We start from the raw sequence: 18,715 nt of genomic DNA on the forward strand, positions 1-18,715 counted from the left end.
TTATATGGACTACGGTCCCATGGTTTTTTCCACATCGGGTTTTCCACGTTCAAAATCTTGGTGTTGATTTTATGATTATTTGCATTATATTTTATCATTGTTTGATTCTGTTTTAGTGCACAAAGTGGGAAAGAATTGGAACTTGTAAATTGTGAATTGTATTCCGCTGAATTGATCCGGGTAAATTGATGTACGGTTGTTTCTAGTTTTCCCAACAACTTTCTCATTAAAGTTTCTTCAAAACAACTTTTAAAATGTGTAATATTTAAAATATATAAAAAAATTGAATAAATGAGTTCAAATAATAGTTAAACCACTTCATCGTTTAGGTTTAGATTTATTTATCCATATGTGTTTAAGGGATGCAAGATTTACAGTATTTTCAAGTTCATTACTAGTTGTGTATTTCCAATCAAACCTTGCTAATGACCCTGTTTATTTTAATTGTTATCTGAATTTCACAATGTTATTATTTGATCTAAATATCTTGAAAACTTTAACTCTAAATATAAAAATTTCAACTAATATATACTTAATGACTTTATAAATGTTGCATTAATCTATAAAATTTATCACAAGGTTATGATATAAGATATAACACCTAAATCCCTAAAACAACCGCCTATAATTCAAACATTACTCATTAAAATCAATATTCTAATATTAAATAAACTCAAGCCATTAACTACAATAGGATCAAGTGACTTATCTAGATAATTAGAAATTGCCTTTACTTAGTCCTCCAAAATCATTACCTCTTAGAAATCATCATGTGCAGATCATAGAAGATCAACAAGGAAATGCAGAAAATATATTTCAATTAGCCAAACATGAACTATCAAGATTATAAGTTTAAATCATAGAAAGTCAACCAGTGATATTCTTACTAGCTCTCCAATTTTGAAGGAGTAGATTTCAGCAAAACTATCCCTAAGTCGTATTATCAAACCAGTTAAAAAAGCATGCCTCACATGTACTCTTGAGATGCTAGAAAGATTAGTTTCTACAACGTTATCTCCTATACAAAGTGAAATGCAATATACAAATCAATTAAATGTTATTCAAAATAAATTCCAAGTTAAAAAAGAAAAGTTAAGAAAAAACTTCTATACACTATAAAATATTGAATAAAAAAATATTTTTTTAAGACATGCCACCAAGCTTAGAGAAATCAAATTCAAACTAGATATTATAAATGTTAACTCTGGATAACAAAAACGTACGAGTGCTGACGATGAGCTCTCTTGGATTTGGCATCTAGTGGTAAATGCTATACCCATTTGGATTGCTGGTGGTTTTGACCCGTTTAGTCAATTTAGATATGGCTTGACTTGCCCTTGTTCATGTTCTAATTGGACACCGATTAAGAAAAACTAAATTAGATTATGTTTGTCTTTAGCTTGATACGATAGAAGATTGATCCACACTAATCACAGCATATCTTGTATAAATCGAGTTGCACGTGTGAATACAGTTTTGGAAAAATAATGGATAAGTTCCTATTAGTGTTTTTAAACTTGATTCATTCGCCGATGAAGCTCAAGTTTTGGGTGATGGATTTTAATTAGGTTATCTAGGTTAACTTTATTTTTAAAAAATTAAAATGATGTCGTTTTAATAAAAAATAAAAAAGTCAACGAGTTGTAATTGGATTTCTGAACGGGTTGCCGGGTCATCTCGTTTGATCAGTCGGGTTTTAAACTACCCTTGTTTTTTCATAAACTCGGCTCAATTCTAGCTTCAGATTAGCTGAGTTCCTGATTGACCCGTTGGGTTGGGTTTTAAAACTATGATTTCAATCAGTATTTTTAAACCCTAGCCCAAGGGTCGGGTCATGGGTGTTAATCGAGTCACTAGCTCACCTAGGCTAACCCTATTTTTTTATAAATCAAAATAATATCTTTTGATAAAAAATAAAAACTAATCAATGGATCATAATCATGTAGCGACAGAATTGAAAATAAAAAGGATGAGAAGAAAACCAAAAGAGAAAAAGAGAAGAAGAGACAACAGAGCAGCCTACGTTTTTCCTTCGATTTCCAGCCCGTTCATCGTTGGATCGGGTTGAGATTTTGACAGTAACTTCTAGACACGTTGATCTTCATTCTGGACGGTTGGATTGAAGAATTGATGGTGTGGAAACTAATCGTTTTGACAGAAAATAGGGCTGTCAGTATTATGAGTTGTTCTTGATGATATATATGTTGTATCCCTTAGTTGAATCTGAGGAAGAATGATTGTGAACCCATTATTTATTGATAGTGGAAGTTTTTATATGGACTACGGTCCCATGGTTTTTTCCACATCGGGTTTTCCACGTTCAAAATCTTGGTGTTGATTTTATGATTATTTGCATTTTTTTGTTGTGGCTTGAATTTTTTTTACATAAATAAATATATTTAGATTATCAAAAAAAATTTGGTACCGTAATGAAACTCAATATAATGGTTAAAACTTGAAAAATCTCAACCTAATTATATAATTAGTTGGAGTTTTAAACTAAATTATATCTAAGTTGGCTCGCATGATCTTGTTTAGCGGATAGGTACAAAGAAAAAATATAAATATAATAATGAAGAATAAAATAAAATAAAAAAATCATCTTATATTATAAAATAGGAATCCAAAATAAAATTAAAAAATGGGGGTCAAGAAAACCCAAAAGAAATTAAAAAAGTTCATATTAAATTATAAAATTGAAATGAAAAAAACATGGGATCAAAGAAAAAAAAGGTCAAAAAATTTGTATTGTTTGATAAGAAAATACAAAAACTATTTTACTGTCAACCAAAACTAAGGATAAAAATAAATAAAAACCACATATTAAATGATAGAATTTTTTTAAAAAAACCATAAAAATAGAAGGAAAAATCCTAAGAACAAAAAAACCTCCATATTAACAAACAAATGAGATTGGAAAAAATACATAACAAATAAAAAAAAAAGATGGGGAAAAAACTCAAATGTTAAAAAAACCATGGGCTTATGAAAAATAGCCAGGCTATATAGACATAAGGAAGGCACGCGTACCCAAATTATTTTTTTTAATTTTTATTTGTTTTTTTTTAAAAAAGACATAAGGAAGGCACGCGTACCCAAATCATTTTTTTAATTTTTATTTGTTTATTTTTTAATTTATTAAATGTTATTCAAAATAAATTTCAAGTTAAAAAAAATTTTTTGTACCATATAAAATATTTAATAAAAAAATATTTTTTAAAGACATGCCACCAAGCTTAGAGAAATCAAATTCAAACTAAGTATTATCAAGATTAACTCAAAACAATCTTCTTGTTATCATATATATTATTATCTGGTATATTGCCACGCTATGTGCATACAATTGATGTGTCTGAAATTGGACAAAAATATGCTTCCCTGTCTTGTCTTGGCATGGTCTAATTTTCATAACGTCGTCGGCAGAAAAATCAAGCAGTGGTTATGATTAAACCTTTCATTATCCTTCAGGGTCACATTATATACGCGTGCTGCTAAATGAAATTAACGTCAAAATGCATTAAGAACATGTTCACTTGTGCATGTTTTAATAAAACACAATTAAAACCGAATTTCCAGACAAGATAAGTGGATGGACTTACGTACGAGTGCTGACGACGAACTTTTTTGGATTTGGTATCTAATGGTAAATGCTATACCCATTTGTATTGCTGGCAGTTTTGACCCCTTTAGTCAATTTTAGATATGGCTTGACCTGCTCTTGTTCATGTTCTAATTGGATACCGATTAAAAAATACTAAATTAGATTATATTTGTTTTTAGCTTGATATGATTGAAGATTGATCCACACTAACTACAGTACATCTTGTATTAATCAACTTGAACGTGTGAATACAGTTTTAGAAAAATAATGGATAAAGATAAGTTTCAGAATACAGTTTTAGAAAAATAATGGATAAGGATAAGTTTCAAAAAATGATGTTATTTTGATAAAAAAAATAATCAATAAATTACAATAAGATTTTTAAATGGATTATAGGATCAATTCGTTAAGTTGGTTGAGTTTTAAACTACTTTTATTTTTTATAAACTCGGCCTAAGGCTCAAGTCACGGGTGTTGATTGGGTCATAAAGTCAACCTGTTAGGTCGTCAAGTTTTCGACTATCTCTTTTTTTCATAAACTTAACTCAAGTCATGGGTATTGATCGGGTCACCAGCTTATCCAGACCAATTTTTTTTTTTTATAGATCAATATGGTGTTGTTTTAATAAAAAAATAAAAAAATAATTAACTAATTATTATTAAATTTTTTTGATTGAATCTTTGTATGTAAACCGAATCACCAAATTAAACTTGTCACACTGAGTTTTAAAACTATTATTCCAATATCAGAGATTTTATTTCTTGATCAAGTTAGAAAGACACGAGAGAGAGATGACGGGAAAGTTTGTGTTCACTAATTCCTTTAATTGTGTTCAAACAAGATTGAATAAAATTTGAATTTTTTAATTAAAATTAATTAATTAATATTATTTTTGTGTTTTGATATTAAAAATAATTTTTACAATAAAATATTTTAATATATCTTTAAATAAAAAATAATTGTCACAGTACTCCTGAAAATTTCTTAAATGTAATGTAAAACTAGAGATAGATTAATTTTAATGCCTCTATTATAAACAAATAGATTTTTAGTTACTTTACTGTATCAATGCTTATACTTAAATAGATATGTTTATTTTTATTGTTTTTATTGTGATATCTATTTATATAATAATATTTTACTAGTTTATTGGTCGTGTTTTTGCTATGGTTTCAATTATTGTTTTTTTCACATAAAAAATATATTTAGATTATCAAAAAAATTTGATATTGTAATAAAACTTGATATAATAATTAAAACTTGAAAAATCTTGATCTTAGTATATAATTAACTAGGGTTTTAAACTAAACTACGTGGGAATTGTCTTGTGTGATCTTGTTTACTAGATAGGTAATATATATATATATATATAAAATAAAGAATAAAATGAAATAAAAAAACTCATATTATATGAAAAAATTGGAACCCAAAATAAAATTAAAAAATGGGGGTCAAGAAAACCAAAAGAAATTAAAAATTTCATATTAAATGATAAAATTGAAAAAAAAAATGGAACTAAAGAAAAAAAGAGCCAAAAAAACTTTTATTATATAATAAAAAATTACAAAAACTATTTTATTGTCCACCCAAAACCAAGGATAAAATTAAATAAAAACCACATGTTAAATATATTAAATAGTAAAATTTAAAAAACCATAAAAAATAAAGAAAAAAACTTAAAAAAATAAAAATTCCATATTAACAGATGAAAAAAAAAACATAATAAATAAAAAAACAGGACAGAAAACTCAAATGTTCAGTAAAAATAGTCATGGGCTTGTGAAAAATAGCAAGTTATGTGGACATAAGGGAGGCACGTGTGCCCGGACCATTTTTATTTTTATTTTTGTCTATTTTTTTTTAAGTGCCCGGACCATTTTTTTTTTTTTGTCTATTTTTTTTTTAAAAAAACTCATAGATTACAAGTTGTCTGATCTATAGAATGAAATTAATTTTGATTCCACTGCAAATCAAGCCTCAGCATCTTACATGTGTCAACCATTGAGCTACGACGAGATGTTGAATAGTAGGTTTTTTGTCATCCATGAAATGAAATTAATTTTGCTTTCAATGTGAATCTCACATGCGGCCTCAACATCTCACACGCGATAACCACTGAACTATGACAGTTAAATTCAAAAAATTATATTAACATGTCTTGTTATTTATATGAACAACGAAACTAATTTTTATTTTTTTAGTTTTTAGTTTTAGTTTATTGACCGTGCTCTCATTACAACTTCAATAAAAAAAACTAAAAATATAATATCTAAATTATTGGAAACTTTTTGGCATTATCATTAAAATTGATACAATAATTTAAAGTTAAAAAATCTAGATTTGACTAATTTTTAGCTTAAATTTTAAATTAAATTATATAAAAATGACTGTGATGTAACCTTGTTTACTAAGTAGATTCAAATAAAAAATAATAATAATATTAAAGAATAAAATTTCTTGAGGATTGAATTGAAGTAAGAAAAAAAACAAAAAGAAATAAAAGCCTTATATTATTAAATGATGCAATTAGAAAACAAAAACCAATAAATTTTAAAAAAATGCCAAGTTTTTATGATATTACGAAACAATATAAAAACTAATTTATTATCAATCCACTATTGAATAATAAAATTAAACAAAAAGATCATATTAAATAATTTAAATTTAAAAAATAAATAAAATATTAAAAAAACCGTAAGCAAAAATCCAAATAGAAAAAAACTATAAATCTCAAATTAAAAAAAAATCCAAACATAAAAAGACAAAAAAGTCCATATGATTGATACAAAACTCAAAGCTTGTCATAATAAAGCCCAGACGGGTGGGTTTGAGAGAGGCCTCAAGTTTAACCCTTTTTTTTTTTTATGCTTTTATAAGGGGCAAACCCCTTCTTTTTTTCTAAAAAAAAAAAAAAACACGCCGCAATCTTGAACCCGTAGTACCTCACCCATAAGTTAACAATCTGAGATGAACATGGTTAACTATTGACATGAACAGTTAAACACATTCCATGTTTTTCAGTTTTTTTAGTATTAATCTTGTTCCAGTAAAAAAAGGAGTAAAATTAAAATATTTTTCCAAAGTTATTTCCAATTAAAGTTGTCTTTTTGTATTACTTTAAATGTGTTTTATGCTATGTTTATCTACCTAAACGTATCCATTCAATCCAGTTAATCATATCTTATAATAAAAATAATTCAATATATGCTTATTGTCTAAGCTTTCAATTATCTTAAGTAAAAATAATTAACAATAAACCTATACTAATAAATAACAATTCAAAGTTCTTAGTTATCAATGTTTGTCGTGTTTTCCCTTTCTTCGACTTTGTAAGAATGTTTTTTTTAAAAAAAAATTATTTGAATACATGGCTAGTGATATCCATTGCATGTATTGATTTTTTAATCGATGGTAAAATACTATTAATTAGTATTTAAATCTAGTAACGAACAAGTAATCCATGTGTTTTCATTGGAGAACACATTGAGGATTGCTTTCTATTTACCATTGCATGTAGAAAGATATAGTATACAATTATATGTAACATCCATTTCAATAATTTTTCTAATCTTAATTTTTTTTAAAAAAAAATTATATAAAAAATCTAAAATTTTTACTCAAATTCTTATAATTCACAAGAAAATTATATTTTCACTGAATTTATTTAAATATAATATTTAAATTGATAGAGTTCTCGATAAGTTAATATGTAAACTGAACACAGATATAAGACATTTAAACATCAATTAATAATTACATGTCACTTATTGAAAACCATCCTTGTATTATAATAAAATGAGTTATTAGTTTCAGGAAGTTAGTGTACAGACCAACCATATTGTATATAAGATATTTAAGCTATAATTAATAATTATATTTTTAAGTTTTTATACATTTCTATAGTTAGAATATAATGTAAATGAATTATATACTTGTGAGAAGCAAGTTAGAAAGCCTATCTTAGAAATAAATAAAAATGCTATTTTTTTCCTATACTTAAACCTGTTTACTTGTTGGAAAATATATATTTTTTAAAAGTGATTTTTTAAGAAATAGATATTTTTATGTTTAACAGTTTCATGAAAAATAAATTGAAAAATACTTTATAGCATGTTAGTTATTTATAAAAAATGACCTAAAAAATTATTTATTAATTATTTTTTTAATTTATCAAGAGAATAAATACTAAATTTGGTAGATGTAACAGTTAAAGGAAACTGAAATTAAAAAAAATCTAAATCTATAAATTATTTTCAATAAAACAAAATGCCATAAAAAGGATGATGACCAAATTTAATAAATGAAAAAGGTTAATGGAAAATTAAATTGAAAAAAAATAATTCTATTTTAATATTTTTAAATAAAATAAATAACAAAAAGAAAAAAAAACATGAATCAAGTTTAAAGGAAAAACAAATTAAAGAGATGCTTTGAAATCTTAAAAGGACATGTATGGCAATCAAAGAGGAAAGGGAAGAAAAAAAAAAATTTCAACACCAAACTAAAATCCGGAATACAATACTTTCTATTTAGAGATGGAGAGATCATTGAGATGACTCTAACCATTTTAAAAAAGGCCGCCTATAAACACAATAAATGGTTTTATACACCACTCAAATATAATAGAATCTTTAACGTGTTGGCACATTCAATAATATTTTATCTTTAAATTATATTTTATCATTATTAAAATACTAATTTTTTTCTTATTCACCTTAATTATTAGAAAAAAAATATAAAAAACCCCAACCACAATTTAATAAAAATTTGATTTTAATAATAGTTTAGCCATATCACATTATTTTTTTAGTTAAAGATGGAGAGAGTATTTTATGGAGTGGAGAGAAGAAAAAAAACACTTTTCCTTAAAAGTTTTTTTTTTACTGGAAATAATGTTTTTAAACTGATATAAAATTTCTGGGAAAATAGTTTTATAGGAAACAAATACCACTAATGGGCCGAGTAAGATAGATATCCACTCCATATCCGACCTATTGCCATCAAACCCATTCAATCGTTAATGTGTTGTTCGTAAGTATACTGGTAGCCTGGGCCGAGCCCAAATGAAACCCATTCACAATCACAAACCCATCAATCTGGAAAAAAGTAATTAATGGCAGCATCAGAGAAATAACTATAAAATTGCGAAGATGCCCCCCACTCGTCCGGTGTGTCCGTCCACCTCCATAAAATATAAACCACGCCTTGGCGTCGTCTCTCTCTAATTGAACTGACAGCGACCATAACAAGTAGAGCGAGTAAAAACAGTAAACTTCCAAACCCAGGTTTTCTCTATAGAAAAAAGAAAAACCCCCGCTCCATTCTCCCGCCATCTCTCTCACTCTGGAACCCTCCAAAATCATCGGCGATGGTTACTTCGAGAGATGTTCAAGAAGTCGTCTCCAAGCTCTCCTCAGATAAAGCCAAAGCTCGAGAAGTAACTGTCTCCCTCCCCGCTCTGTTTTATTTCCCAGAAAATGAAATAAAACAAAAAATAAAAATGAAATTGTGACTTTGATTTTCTTCAATGCCTTTTTCTCTCTTCCTAAACTGAACTTTAAATTAGGCGCGATGAAATTTATATATTCATTTTTCTCCTTACTGATAAAAACAACGAATTAGTTTGTAACTCGCTTATTATATTGTTTGTAAATCCTGTCTGCGGTTATATTTTTTTTTGAAGTGAATGATTTTATTATTTATTATTTTTAATTCAGTGTCAAATGGTGATAAATTATTTTTTGAATGCGTAGGAGGGAATAAAGTTGTTGAATACGTGGCTAGAGGGTGGTGAAAGATCGATAGGGTTTTGCAAGTACCTTGGACAGAATACGGCAAAGCTTAAACCGAACGAAATACCTCACTGTAAGATTGAAGAATTATATGTGCAAGATTGGATGGGATTGTGTTTACAGTGTGTTGTATGAACTTATTGTTTGTATAGAAGATTTTGAAATGTTGGATTTTTTTTTTCAGCGGAAACATGGCCATTTTTGGTCACATTGCTTGTCCAATGTGTGTCATCTGAGATATCTTCCAGCAAACGGAGATTGCCCAAGGCAGTTTTTGCAAAGACTATGCGAATTGTCATTCTACGAGCAGATGATGCTAAGTTTTCAGGTTAAGAATTTAAACCCACATTGTCTTCATGGGATTTTTGTGATTAATTATAGAAGAAAATTTTTTTTGCTTAGAAAAAGGCAAGATGGTGAAGGAAACATTATTTGATTTTGTTTGCACCACAATTTGCTTTTACCAGGCAAGGCTTTGCCTTTGTTACCCATGGTTAAAATACTCTTTAATCACATATCGGATGTCCTGAGCAATGTTCCAAGCTTTCAGTTGGAATATGGGATTATACTCCGGCATCTATTGGCAGTTGGAGATTATCGTTTGCACTTGAGGAACCGGATTTATTGCAGTGAGTTCTTTGCATTGTTTAGACCCTACACATATCTCTTCCTAATTGCTACAAGATGTTAAGCTGCCTGGTATTTTCTAATTTAGTTTGTTTCATTTTGAAAAAGGCCTGGTGCTTCTATATATAGAGAAGGTGGTTACAAGCTTAGATGGGAATGATAGCAGTCAAAGTAATCCAAAAGAGGAGTTCTTTCGCTGCATACTCACACTCCATTCACTTTTCGAAAATCCTCCTGGAGATTTCCCTGTTGATGTTCGGGAGGACATAGTTAAGGGGCTTGTTCAGATTTTCTCCTTTGTAAGGTATAGATACAATTGAACCATGCTTGGATCTTGTTTTCTTTTATTTTACTTTCCTTTGGATCTGCAAATTCATACCATTCATTTGTTAAAGTAGCTGCTGGCCATAATGTATTTCAAGTTTTCTCATTTCATTATAATATGCTTAGGGAGGAGGGAAAGATTTCACGCAAACTTATTGAGTGTATAAACACATACTTGTTAAAGGATGGTCCAAATTTGGGCTCCCAGTCTTTGGAGATTCACAACGCTGTGCAGCAATTTGTATTCCGTTGTTGGCTTACTACCCATGACCGCAGCCTTAAGGTTTATACATCAACTATTCTCTTGCAAGTTATGCTATCTATTCTGGATCTTCACAATCTGCCACATGCTTATTTTATGCTTTCTTCTGCAGGATGCTCTTATATTCTATGCGAGGCTGCAGTTAAATCTTTCAAGAGGAGCTACTGATGGAAATTCTCTGGTAGAACAACTTTTGGATCTGGTATGCAAGGAACTAGATCAAAGCAGTTTATCCTGTGGAAGTGCACCTAGGTAAGTGCCTAAGAATGAATTGTCAATGGTTTTTTCTTTATGGAGTTAACTGGTCTGGTTAAAATGGGTTGCCTTGGATGTTGTTTCCAGGTCAGATGCAACCAAGGATTGCAAGTTTGGAGCTTTGAGTGGTTCACAACGTGGTTTGATAGAACTTGCCGCCCTAGTATTTTATAAGGTATTTATTTTACTCAAGATGCAAGCACTTGGTGTTTTATTGTTTGAAATGATTTGCATGCTGCACTCTCTGCTGTAGGATTTTTCATTTGTTATGAAAATGTGGTAATTGTTTCAAGTATCACAAAACAATGCATGCTGCACATTACTCAAACTGATATATGGAACTTGGATGGTAGACAGTTTCTAAATCTTGGAAAATCCTGTGGGCAGTTTCTAATCCTGGGAAATCCTGTGGTCATGTGGCAGAAATTATGATTGTTTGTTTAGTCTAGCAGTTTAAAATTTCTGTCAATGATATCTATATGTGTGCTTTGTGCATGAGTGTTGGAGAAGCAGAGGTTTGGAATTTGGATCACTGTCTCATAAATTTATTCACTGTTATGAGCTGGATATAAGCCAAGGTCACTGATGGGATAAAGAATTTCTTAGGCATGTGCTAGTACAGCTAAAGCACCATCAACCGAAAAGCGGGTCAAGAGGGAGTCTGCAGCAGTCCTTTTAAAGGAGGCACTTATGAAAGGAAAATGGCTATGGTTAGTCTCAACCTGCAAACACTGTTTGAAATACTGCTTTCTTTTAGTGATTTAACATGCACGGAACTTATAATTTATCGGTTCATGTATATAGTAACTTTTATATCGTACAATATTGCATCAGTTGTCCTTGTACTCTTCAAACTGTTTTGATTGGGTCCCTCTACTGTTTTGGGTTTGATATCCCTGTGCATTATACAATTTCTATAACGTGGTACCTCTATTTGAGTTGACCACTAGTCTATAAAATCGAGTCAATATATGATTGATTCATGTCCTTTTCCAATTAAAAATACATTAGCCGTGAAAATAATTTTAAATTTAAATGAGAAAGTTCCAACAATCTTTTACAAGCAAGTGAACTATGGTTTCTTTGAGATTCATGTGATTTTGAAGGGGGATTGAAGATTTGTGTTTTGTCTTTTGATTTTGGTTCCGGGGTCTCATTTTTTTGTGGGTATAAGTGTTGGTGTTGGTCTGGTTGGTTTAAAGAGAGTGGAGTTTCATGACAAAGATTAGATCTTTGTAATGGATTCATCAAAAAAAAGATCTTTGTAATGGTTTTTTGGTGGCAGGTGGAGGAGGGTAGTGGGGGACTACTGCAGTGGTGGAGAGAAAGGTGCTAGGTGGAGGCAGAGGGAGGCTAGTGGTGTGACTAGATGGTTTGGTCAGATCTAATTTCATTTGGGGTAGAAACTTTATAGTCTTAAAGATTGAGCATTTGAGCAACTTCGGCTAGGCTTTATTTTTGCTGCTTTGATTTTAAAACGCGCTAACTGTGATTTTGGATGTGGTCACTTCTTTTTTTAGTTTCGTGGATTTTTAATTAATCAATGACTAATTTCATAAAAAAAATGTCAATAAATTTTTGAATTTTATCAGTTTGTGTAATAACTGTTTATTTATTTATTAATTTTTAAATTTATTTATCTCACAAATTAACATCATTTTTTATACCTTCATTTATAAATTGACACATGTTGGCTCACTTTTGTTGACTAACGGTCAACTTGGACAGAACTTGACTCAATTAAAAAAAAAAAAACAGTAGAGGACCCAATCAAAAAATTTGAAGTGTAGAGGGACAAATGATGGCTTAGACCCAAAAAGGGTGTGGTTGGGACAGTTCTGAGCTTCAAATATCTGCCAAACAGAAAAATATCTTCCATGTGATGCCTTACGTTGGTATATGGCTGTCAAACTTATTTTCTGAGTAGCACTGATGTTGCATCGACTTTTTAATGTTCCCATTTTTATGAAATCACAATCTTGAAGTCTTTATTATCTTTGCAAGCCAACGTCATGGATATTATTTGAAAAGAGGGCTTCTGCATCAACATAATGTATTTATCAAAATAACATGGACAAATGGCAGTGATATTAGCAAAACTTATTGACCACTTGTTTGTGTTCTTCATATATTTTGTAGCCATTGACATACTTCAATAGTTTAATTAGATGTTATACTTTGTTCATATGTCATATCATATATCCAAATAATTAATTATATTAGTTTGGAATTTATGATGCCAGCTTCTTTGAAAAAATCCACTTTACAAATTACATCCTTGGTTCCGATTTCAATAAATAAGGTCCAAAACCTAATTGAAAATTTAAAAATAATAATTACACATATATAAAAGCTTAAACTCTAGGTTGAAATTTTTGATTCGACAGAAATATATTTAGATTTTAATAATCATCACATATATCACGAGGATTTTATTGATAAATATCAAATATATTGTCTTGCCTCAACAAAATTTTACACATCAAAATTAAAAAAAGACTTTATATAAAAGAAAAATATTTAATTTTTAATGTCACAATACAAAATATATGCCAATAAATTCAACTATTTTATATTTAAAAAAAATTGGTTAATTGCCTTTTTTAATTAATGCCTTTCTATAAATCACATAAAACCTTAAATAATATAAAATAATCTTCTTAAATAACTCCTAACCCATCTAGTGGCTTATTGATGCTTTATTTTGATTATTCAAACTCTAAAATTGCTTAAAAATAGATCCAAAAAAGTCAATAATTAAAATCTAAACAATACTAAAAGTACATCAAATTTATCAAGTTATATTAAATTAGATCCTTGATTTTATCCTTTTTTTATTGTTTTTTACTATTTTTTACTCTAGATGAAAATATTCATAAAACTTCTGTTCATGCCTATATTTTAATACCACACAAATAAAATAATAAAATTATAATATGCTATAATGATCTCCGGGTTTCTGCTACCAATTTTCAAGTCCTATGTCACCCTTGAAGGTTTTTGTGGTACATCATGCGCAATGATTTTTCTTTTATTGATACTTTTCTCTTTAATAAGGTGTCAGTTTATTTGTTTGTTGATGTGTTCTGGAGGAAATGATGTCATATTGGATCATTTAAATATAGTCATGCATCCAAAAGTGATCAAGTTGATTTCTCAGAATTGATGAAGTTGATTGAGATATATCTTGTGCTTTTATCATCCAAGCTTCCCTCAAATCTTTGTTTCTTTCTCAAATCCTCTCTCACTCAACTTCTTTCTATATCCTTGTCATTCTTGCATAATTACTATAATAGACTAACTTCCCATGCTTCAGGAATGCTGCATTTTGTTGTCTTATTCGTAACTACTACAATCGCATGAGCAAGGATCTTTTTGTTTACTGGTTTGAAGGCATTTCCACAAGCTTTGAGAGGTAACTGTCATGTTCTGGCGTAATTCTGTTTGTCTTTAAATTTTTTTGTGGTAACTTGGTCTAATGAGTCTTCTATATTTCACTTTACAAGCACACCATTCATGCATTCCTTGAAAAAGCTGTATGCATTGGAATTTAGGAATTCTTGGGTATTACTATTTTTCTTACATTGAACATCTGATATGTTGGATTACCTTCCTAACCAGTAAAGCCACCCTGTCATTGTTCACTAATCAATAAACCAGTGTTCAAAACCAAATAAAATCATTGAGCCAAGCTTACCCATTTGTTTTCCAAGGTGATGGTCGGTCCAATAACGAGCAAGGGATGAGATCATTATGGTGGGAGTTAGATTAACCAAGTTCTAGTAGAAACATTAATGCATTAGAGGTGAAAAGCAGTTACTAAGAATGGAAGATCCATAAAATTCCTAGCAAGATTTACAACAGATAAGAAGGCCATTCAAACTTTTGTTATATCAACGCATGATAATTTGTGTGGCGTACTAAAAGAATTATATTTGGCCGAAAAATTGCTCTTATTAGTACCATAAAAGCTCTCATTAGTACCATAAAAGTTTGCAACAAACTTGTTTGATGATCAACAGTGAAGTCCTGGTTGCAACTCCTTGGGCTTTCAATCTTGGTTTCATTCACAGTAAATTTAGCTGCAAAAATACGTTTTGTATCTAAAATGCTGCTGCAATCAGCATCTAAGTTTGTCTGTTTGGTGTCTTTTGCTGTGATAATGGTTTGCAGCAAACAGAATTTTTGCTGGCTGAGCTTCTTGGCAGAGTTTTTGGTTATGTGGCCAATGCTTCAACAGCAGTTATTGACAGTAAACCAGGCCATTTGTGATTGAGTGTGAAGGCTACAAACTGTGAATGGTTACCTGATGAGGCCTCCCCTCCCAAAAAAAAGAAAAGAAAATAAAATGAAGATATTAATCCATTTTAGTAGTTGTGGAGAGAGAATCATACTAGAGAGGAGGGTTTTAAGGCACAAAACAGCCAGTGGAAAATTTGTCATAACAAAACTGAGGACCGTATGCATATCAGATGCTTGACGATGATTAGCAGCCTAGGCAAATTTTACTTGTCTAACTGGTTAACAATCAAGGTCTATGCATTATTAAAAAAGATCAGTATGTGAATGAATGTACATCCATCTATGGGCATTTTATTTGGATTTTGCAATACATCTTTTTTATGTATAAATCACTATATGAACTCCTTCTTGTGATCTTGATCTTAGATTGAGAATGCCCCAGTACACTGATCAATTTACCTATGTTATAAAAGGTTGCACGGTTGTATCATGTATGTATTTATCAACTCATTGAGGTTCATACATGTTGGGGCATAATTGTCTGATTTATTATTTTCAATAATTTTGTTGTTCCCTGGGCCTTGAATGGCAACTAATCTATACTATAAGTAAAAGTGCAAGCTGTTGAAACGATTGACTAGGTTAAATAATCCTAGTATTTTGTTCTTATGTCTAAAGTAGCATTTACCAATTAAAAGAAGCACACAATGAGTCACGTTCTATAATTACTCCACCTTTTACTTTCCCATCTATGAAAAAATATTGATAATAATGTAAAGATCATTTACCTGATGGTTTAAAATATACAAAATCTATCTATACTACACAACAACAACAAAGCATTAAATCCCAAAATAGTTGGTTTCAGCTTTACAGATACTCTCAAAAACAGGATTGATACCTAATATGTGACAAATTCTTACAATGGGTGTCACCCCCCCCTTTTCAGGCTCTAGACTGGCTATACTTTGCAAGCTGGAGTTTAAATCTGTCTATAATATGATACAAAATATTCTTTCTACTTTTTAGCTTCCTTAATTCATCACTAACCCAATATACAGATTTTTTTATTTATAAAATTCTGAAATTGCACAAACAGTATCTATATGATGATATAAAATTTATATTCCAATTGAAACAAAAATAAATGACCATAAAGAAAATTAAATGGAAATCTTTATTGCAATATTTTAATTTTATAGTTTTAATGAGAAGTATTAAAATAATTATTTTTGTAATGAAGGGGTACATATCATGTGCTAGTTTAACTAGTAGTAGATATCCCTATGTGCAATTGTAGCGTCAGTTTTTGTTCATGACTTGCTGTAACTGTTGGTATAAAGTTTTGGGGGCTTAAGTTCTTTGCAAGTGCTGAATTGCTAATTTGGAATATGTTGCAGAATATTGAGCGATGCCAATATGGGGCTTGCTTATGATGGTTTGCTGTGGACTTTGCGGTATATTTCCCTTCTCACTATTCATGTATCACCTTTCCTTTAACTGCATAATGCAGTGTGTTTTTCGAAATTATATGAAAACTCTACCCCTGTAATGGAGGATCTTTTTTTATGATTTTATCCCATTGCATATTTCCATGTTCGTATTGTTTTATTCATTTAGGTGAAAATTGTTTAGATGTTTTACATTATCTTTCCTTTTTTTCCCCTTCCTTTCTCTTTGTGCTCATGCGTGTATCTATTTGCATTCCTAGGAGTTTGCAGGAACTCTCTAGTGTTATGTTGCTTTCAGATGCCCAATCAGAGATTTTATCAAGACCCTCTCTCCCCTCCAAAGAGGTATTTGTTTCCTCACCCTTTTTGTCTTTTCGTTTTTAGATTAAGCATATCTATGTGCAATATTTGTATTATGATACTGTCTTGTTTCACTTTCCACTATTTATTTGTTAGAAAAACTTGTTCTTAAGTTATCTGTCAGAAATTAAACTCTTTCACTCCAAAGGAACAAATACTTTGAATTTACTCAACTTATTCACGAAGTAACATGTCTTTGACTTGTGAACTTTAAAATTTAATTTATGGTACGTGTATAATAAGAAAAAAATCCATATTTGATGTTATACTTTTTGTTCCTATGAAGTCCACTTGTAGTTCCTTCCCATATTTTTCTACTTCAAACTTGAGTTCATCATCATCATCTATGTCCTCTAATACTTCAATTTTTGTATTTAAAGGAACACCAAAATAATCTTTCATAATATCTCTTGAAGACTTGTCAGAAACCACCATGTCCTCCTTCTCCTTGCTTGTAAGATCTTTATCATCATATAGATCTTTTTCATCATCTCCATTAGGTTCACGTATAACATCCTCGGCATTGAAAGGTTCTTGCTCATACTGATATTCAATCACGTTGATCTTTTTCTATCTCTCGAATTGTGGTTGTTTGTGTTGATCTAACAAGGTCCCACGACCTCCATCAAGTTCATCTTCACCAACACCCTTCACATAGACAAATGGTTGTCTAGGTGGGATTTCAGAAATAGGTCTAAGGTAAGGTCTAGAGTTAAGTCTCCAAGCTCGTTCCTCTCCTCTTTGAGATTCCTGATTATGCCTCCCATCAGCCAAAGTAGATCTTCTTGATCATATGAAGACCCTGTAGTTATACTGATCATGAGTCTTTGCATGAACTGATTTATGACAAGTTGGCCAAGGGCTTCGTCCTCAACACATGCTTTTCTTCTTTCTCGGTTCATGTTTACGCAACCCTAGTGCCTCAAAGATTGTTTCTAAGGTCATTAAATTTGGTGTTGATGCCACCAAACCCAGTTTGAACTCGTTCCTTTAAAGTTGCTATCCCTATTGAATAATGATCTAGTTGATCCTAAAAAGCTTGCATCCCTTGGTCACTCTCACAAAGATGGTTGCCACCAACTGCCCCACGATTCTCTTCACGGTTCGCTATTGATCCAAATATTGACATGCACTAATACCACCTGATGTACCGTATAATGAAGATTAAAGATGAAACTCTAGAGGAATCTAGAGAAAATTCTCTGAAATTTTTTATTGAATCTAAATAATAGTCTTTATCTTTATAAATAAACTAAATATCCCTATTTATATTAGTTTTAAAACCTTTTATTGTGAAAGATTCCTAAATAAAACTAAAATCCTTCATAGGAAAGGATTCTTAATTAAAACAAACTTAGTTAATGGAATCCATCTAGCATTAGGATTCCTAAATAGGAAAATAGTAATTTATTAAATGTCCTAAGCTAAGTAGTAAACAAATAATAAAAATTTTAACTAGTAAAATAATTAGAACAAGAAAATAGTAACTTCATGTGAGATGCTTTTGGGTTTTTTTGCGAGTTTCTTTCCAGGCTTGGCCTTTTCAATCTGACCCATGAACTCTTGGGATAATTGTTCTATGTCAACTTTAAAGTCTGTAAATGGCTTTATTTCATTACCCATGGGACCAGCTGAATCTGGATGCAAGAAATCCATTAATTGGGACCACACTGTTGTCATGGCACATCATTGGCCATTCAATTAATCCTGTTTGCACTGGATCTTAATTTAAGCTCTACTTCTATTGTTCATGTTTGAACTCTGCATGAAATATGAAATACTGAACTTACCATTTCTTGA

At 30.2% G+C, this 18,715-nt stretch overlaps 1 protein-coding gene across 1 annotated transcript in view; it reads left to right on the top strand.

The window, feature by feature from the left end:
• Positions 1–8,811: 8,811 nt before the first annotated feature.
• The window catches only part of ATM (Serine/Threonine-kinase ATM-like protein), a 56,293-nt gene continuing 46,389 nt past the window's right edge, over positions 8,812–18,715 (top strand). The window contains exons 1-12 of the mRNA XM_011030259.1: positions 8,812–9,039; positions 9,356–9,467; positions 9,579–9,722; positions 9,862–10,023; positions 10,130–10,325; positions 10,472–10,628; positions 10,720–10,859; positions 10,950–11,037; positions 11,469–11,572; positions 14,179–14,277; positions 16,505–16,561; positions 16,816–16,900. Coding sequence (XP_011028561.1) covers positions 8,971–9,039; positions 9,356–9,467; positions 9,579–9,722; positions 9,862–10,023; positions 10,130–10,325; positions 10,472–10,628; positions 10,720–10,859; positions 10,950–11,037; positions 11,469–11,572; positions 14,179–14,277; positions 16,505–16,561; positions 16,816–16,900 — 1,413 coding nt within the window. The 5' untranslated portion in view covers positions 8,812–8,970. The remainder of the gene's footprint in view (positions 9,040–9,355; positions 9,468–9,578; positions 9,723–9,861; positions 10,024–10,129; positions 10,326–10,471; positions 10,629–10,719; positions 10,860–10,949; positions 11,038–11,468; positions 11,573–14,178; positions 14,278–16,504; positions 16,562–16,815; positions 16,901–18,715) is intronic.

This window comes from Populus euphratica, unplaced genomic scaffold, assembly GCF_000495115.2.
Source record: "Populus euphratica unplaced genomic scaffold, PopEup_1.0 scaffold111.1, whole genome shotgun sequence".
In the NCBI taxonomy this organism is placed as follows: domain Eukaryota; kingdom Viridiplantae; phylum Streptophyta; class Magnoliopsida; order Malpighiales; family Salicaceae; genus Populus; species Populus euphratica.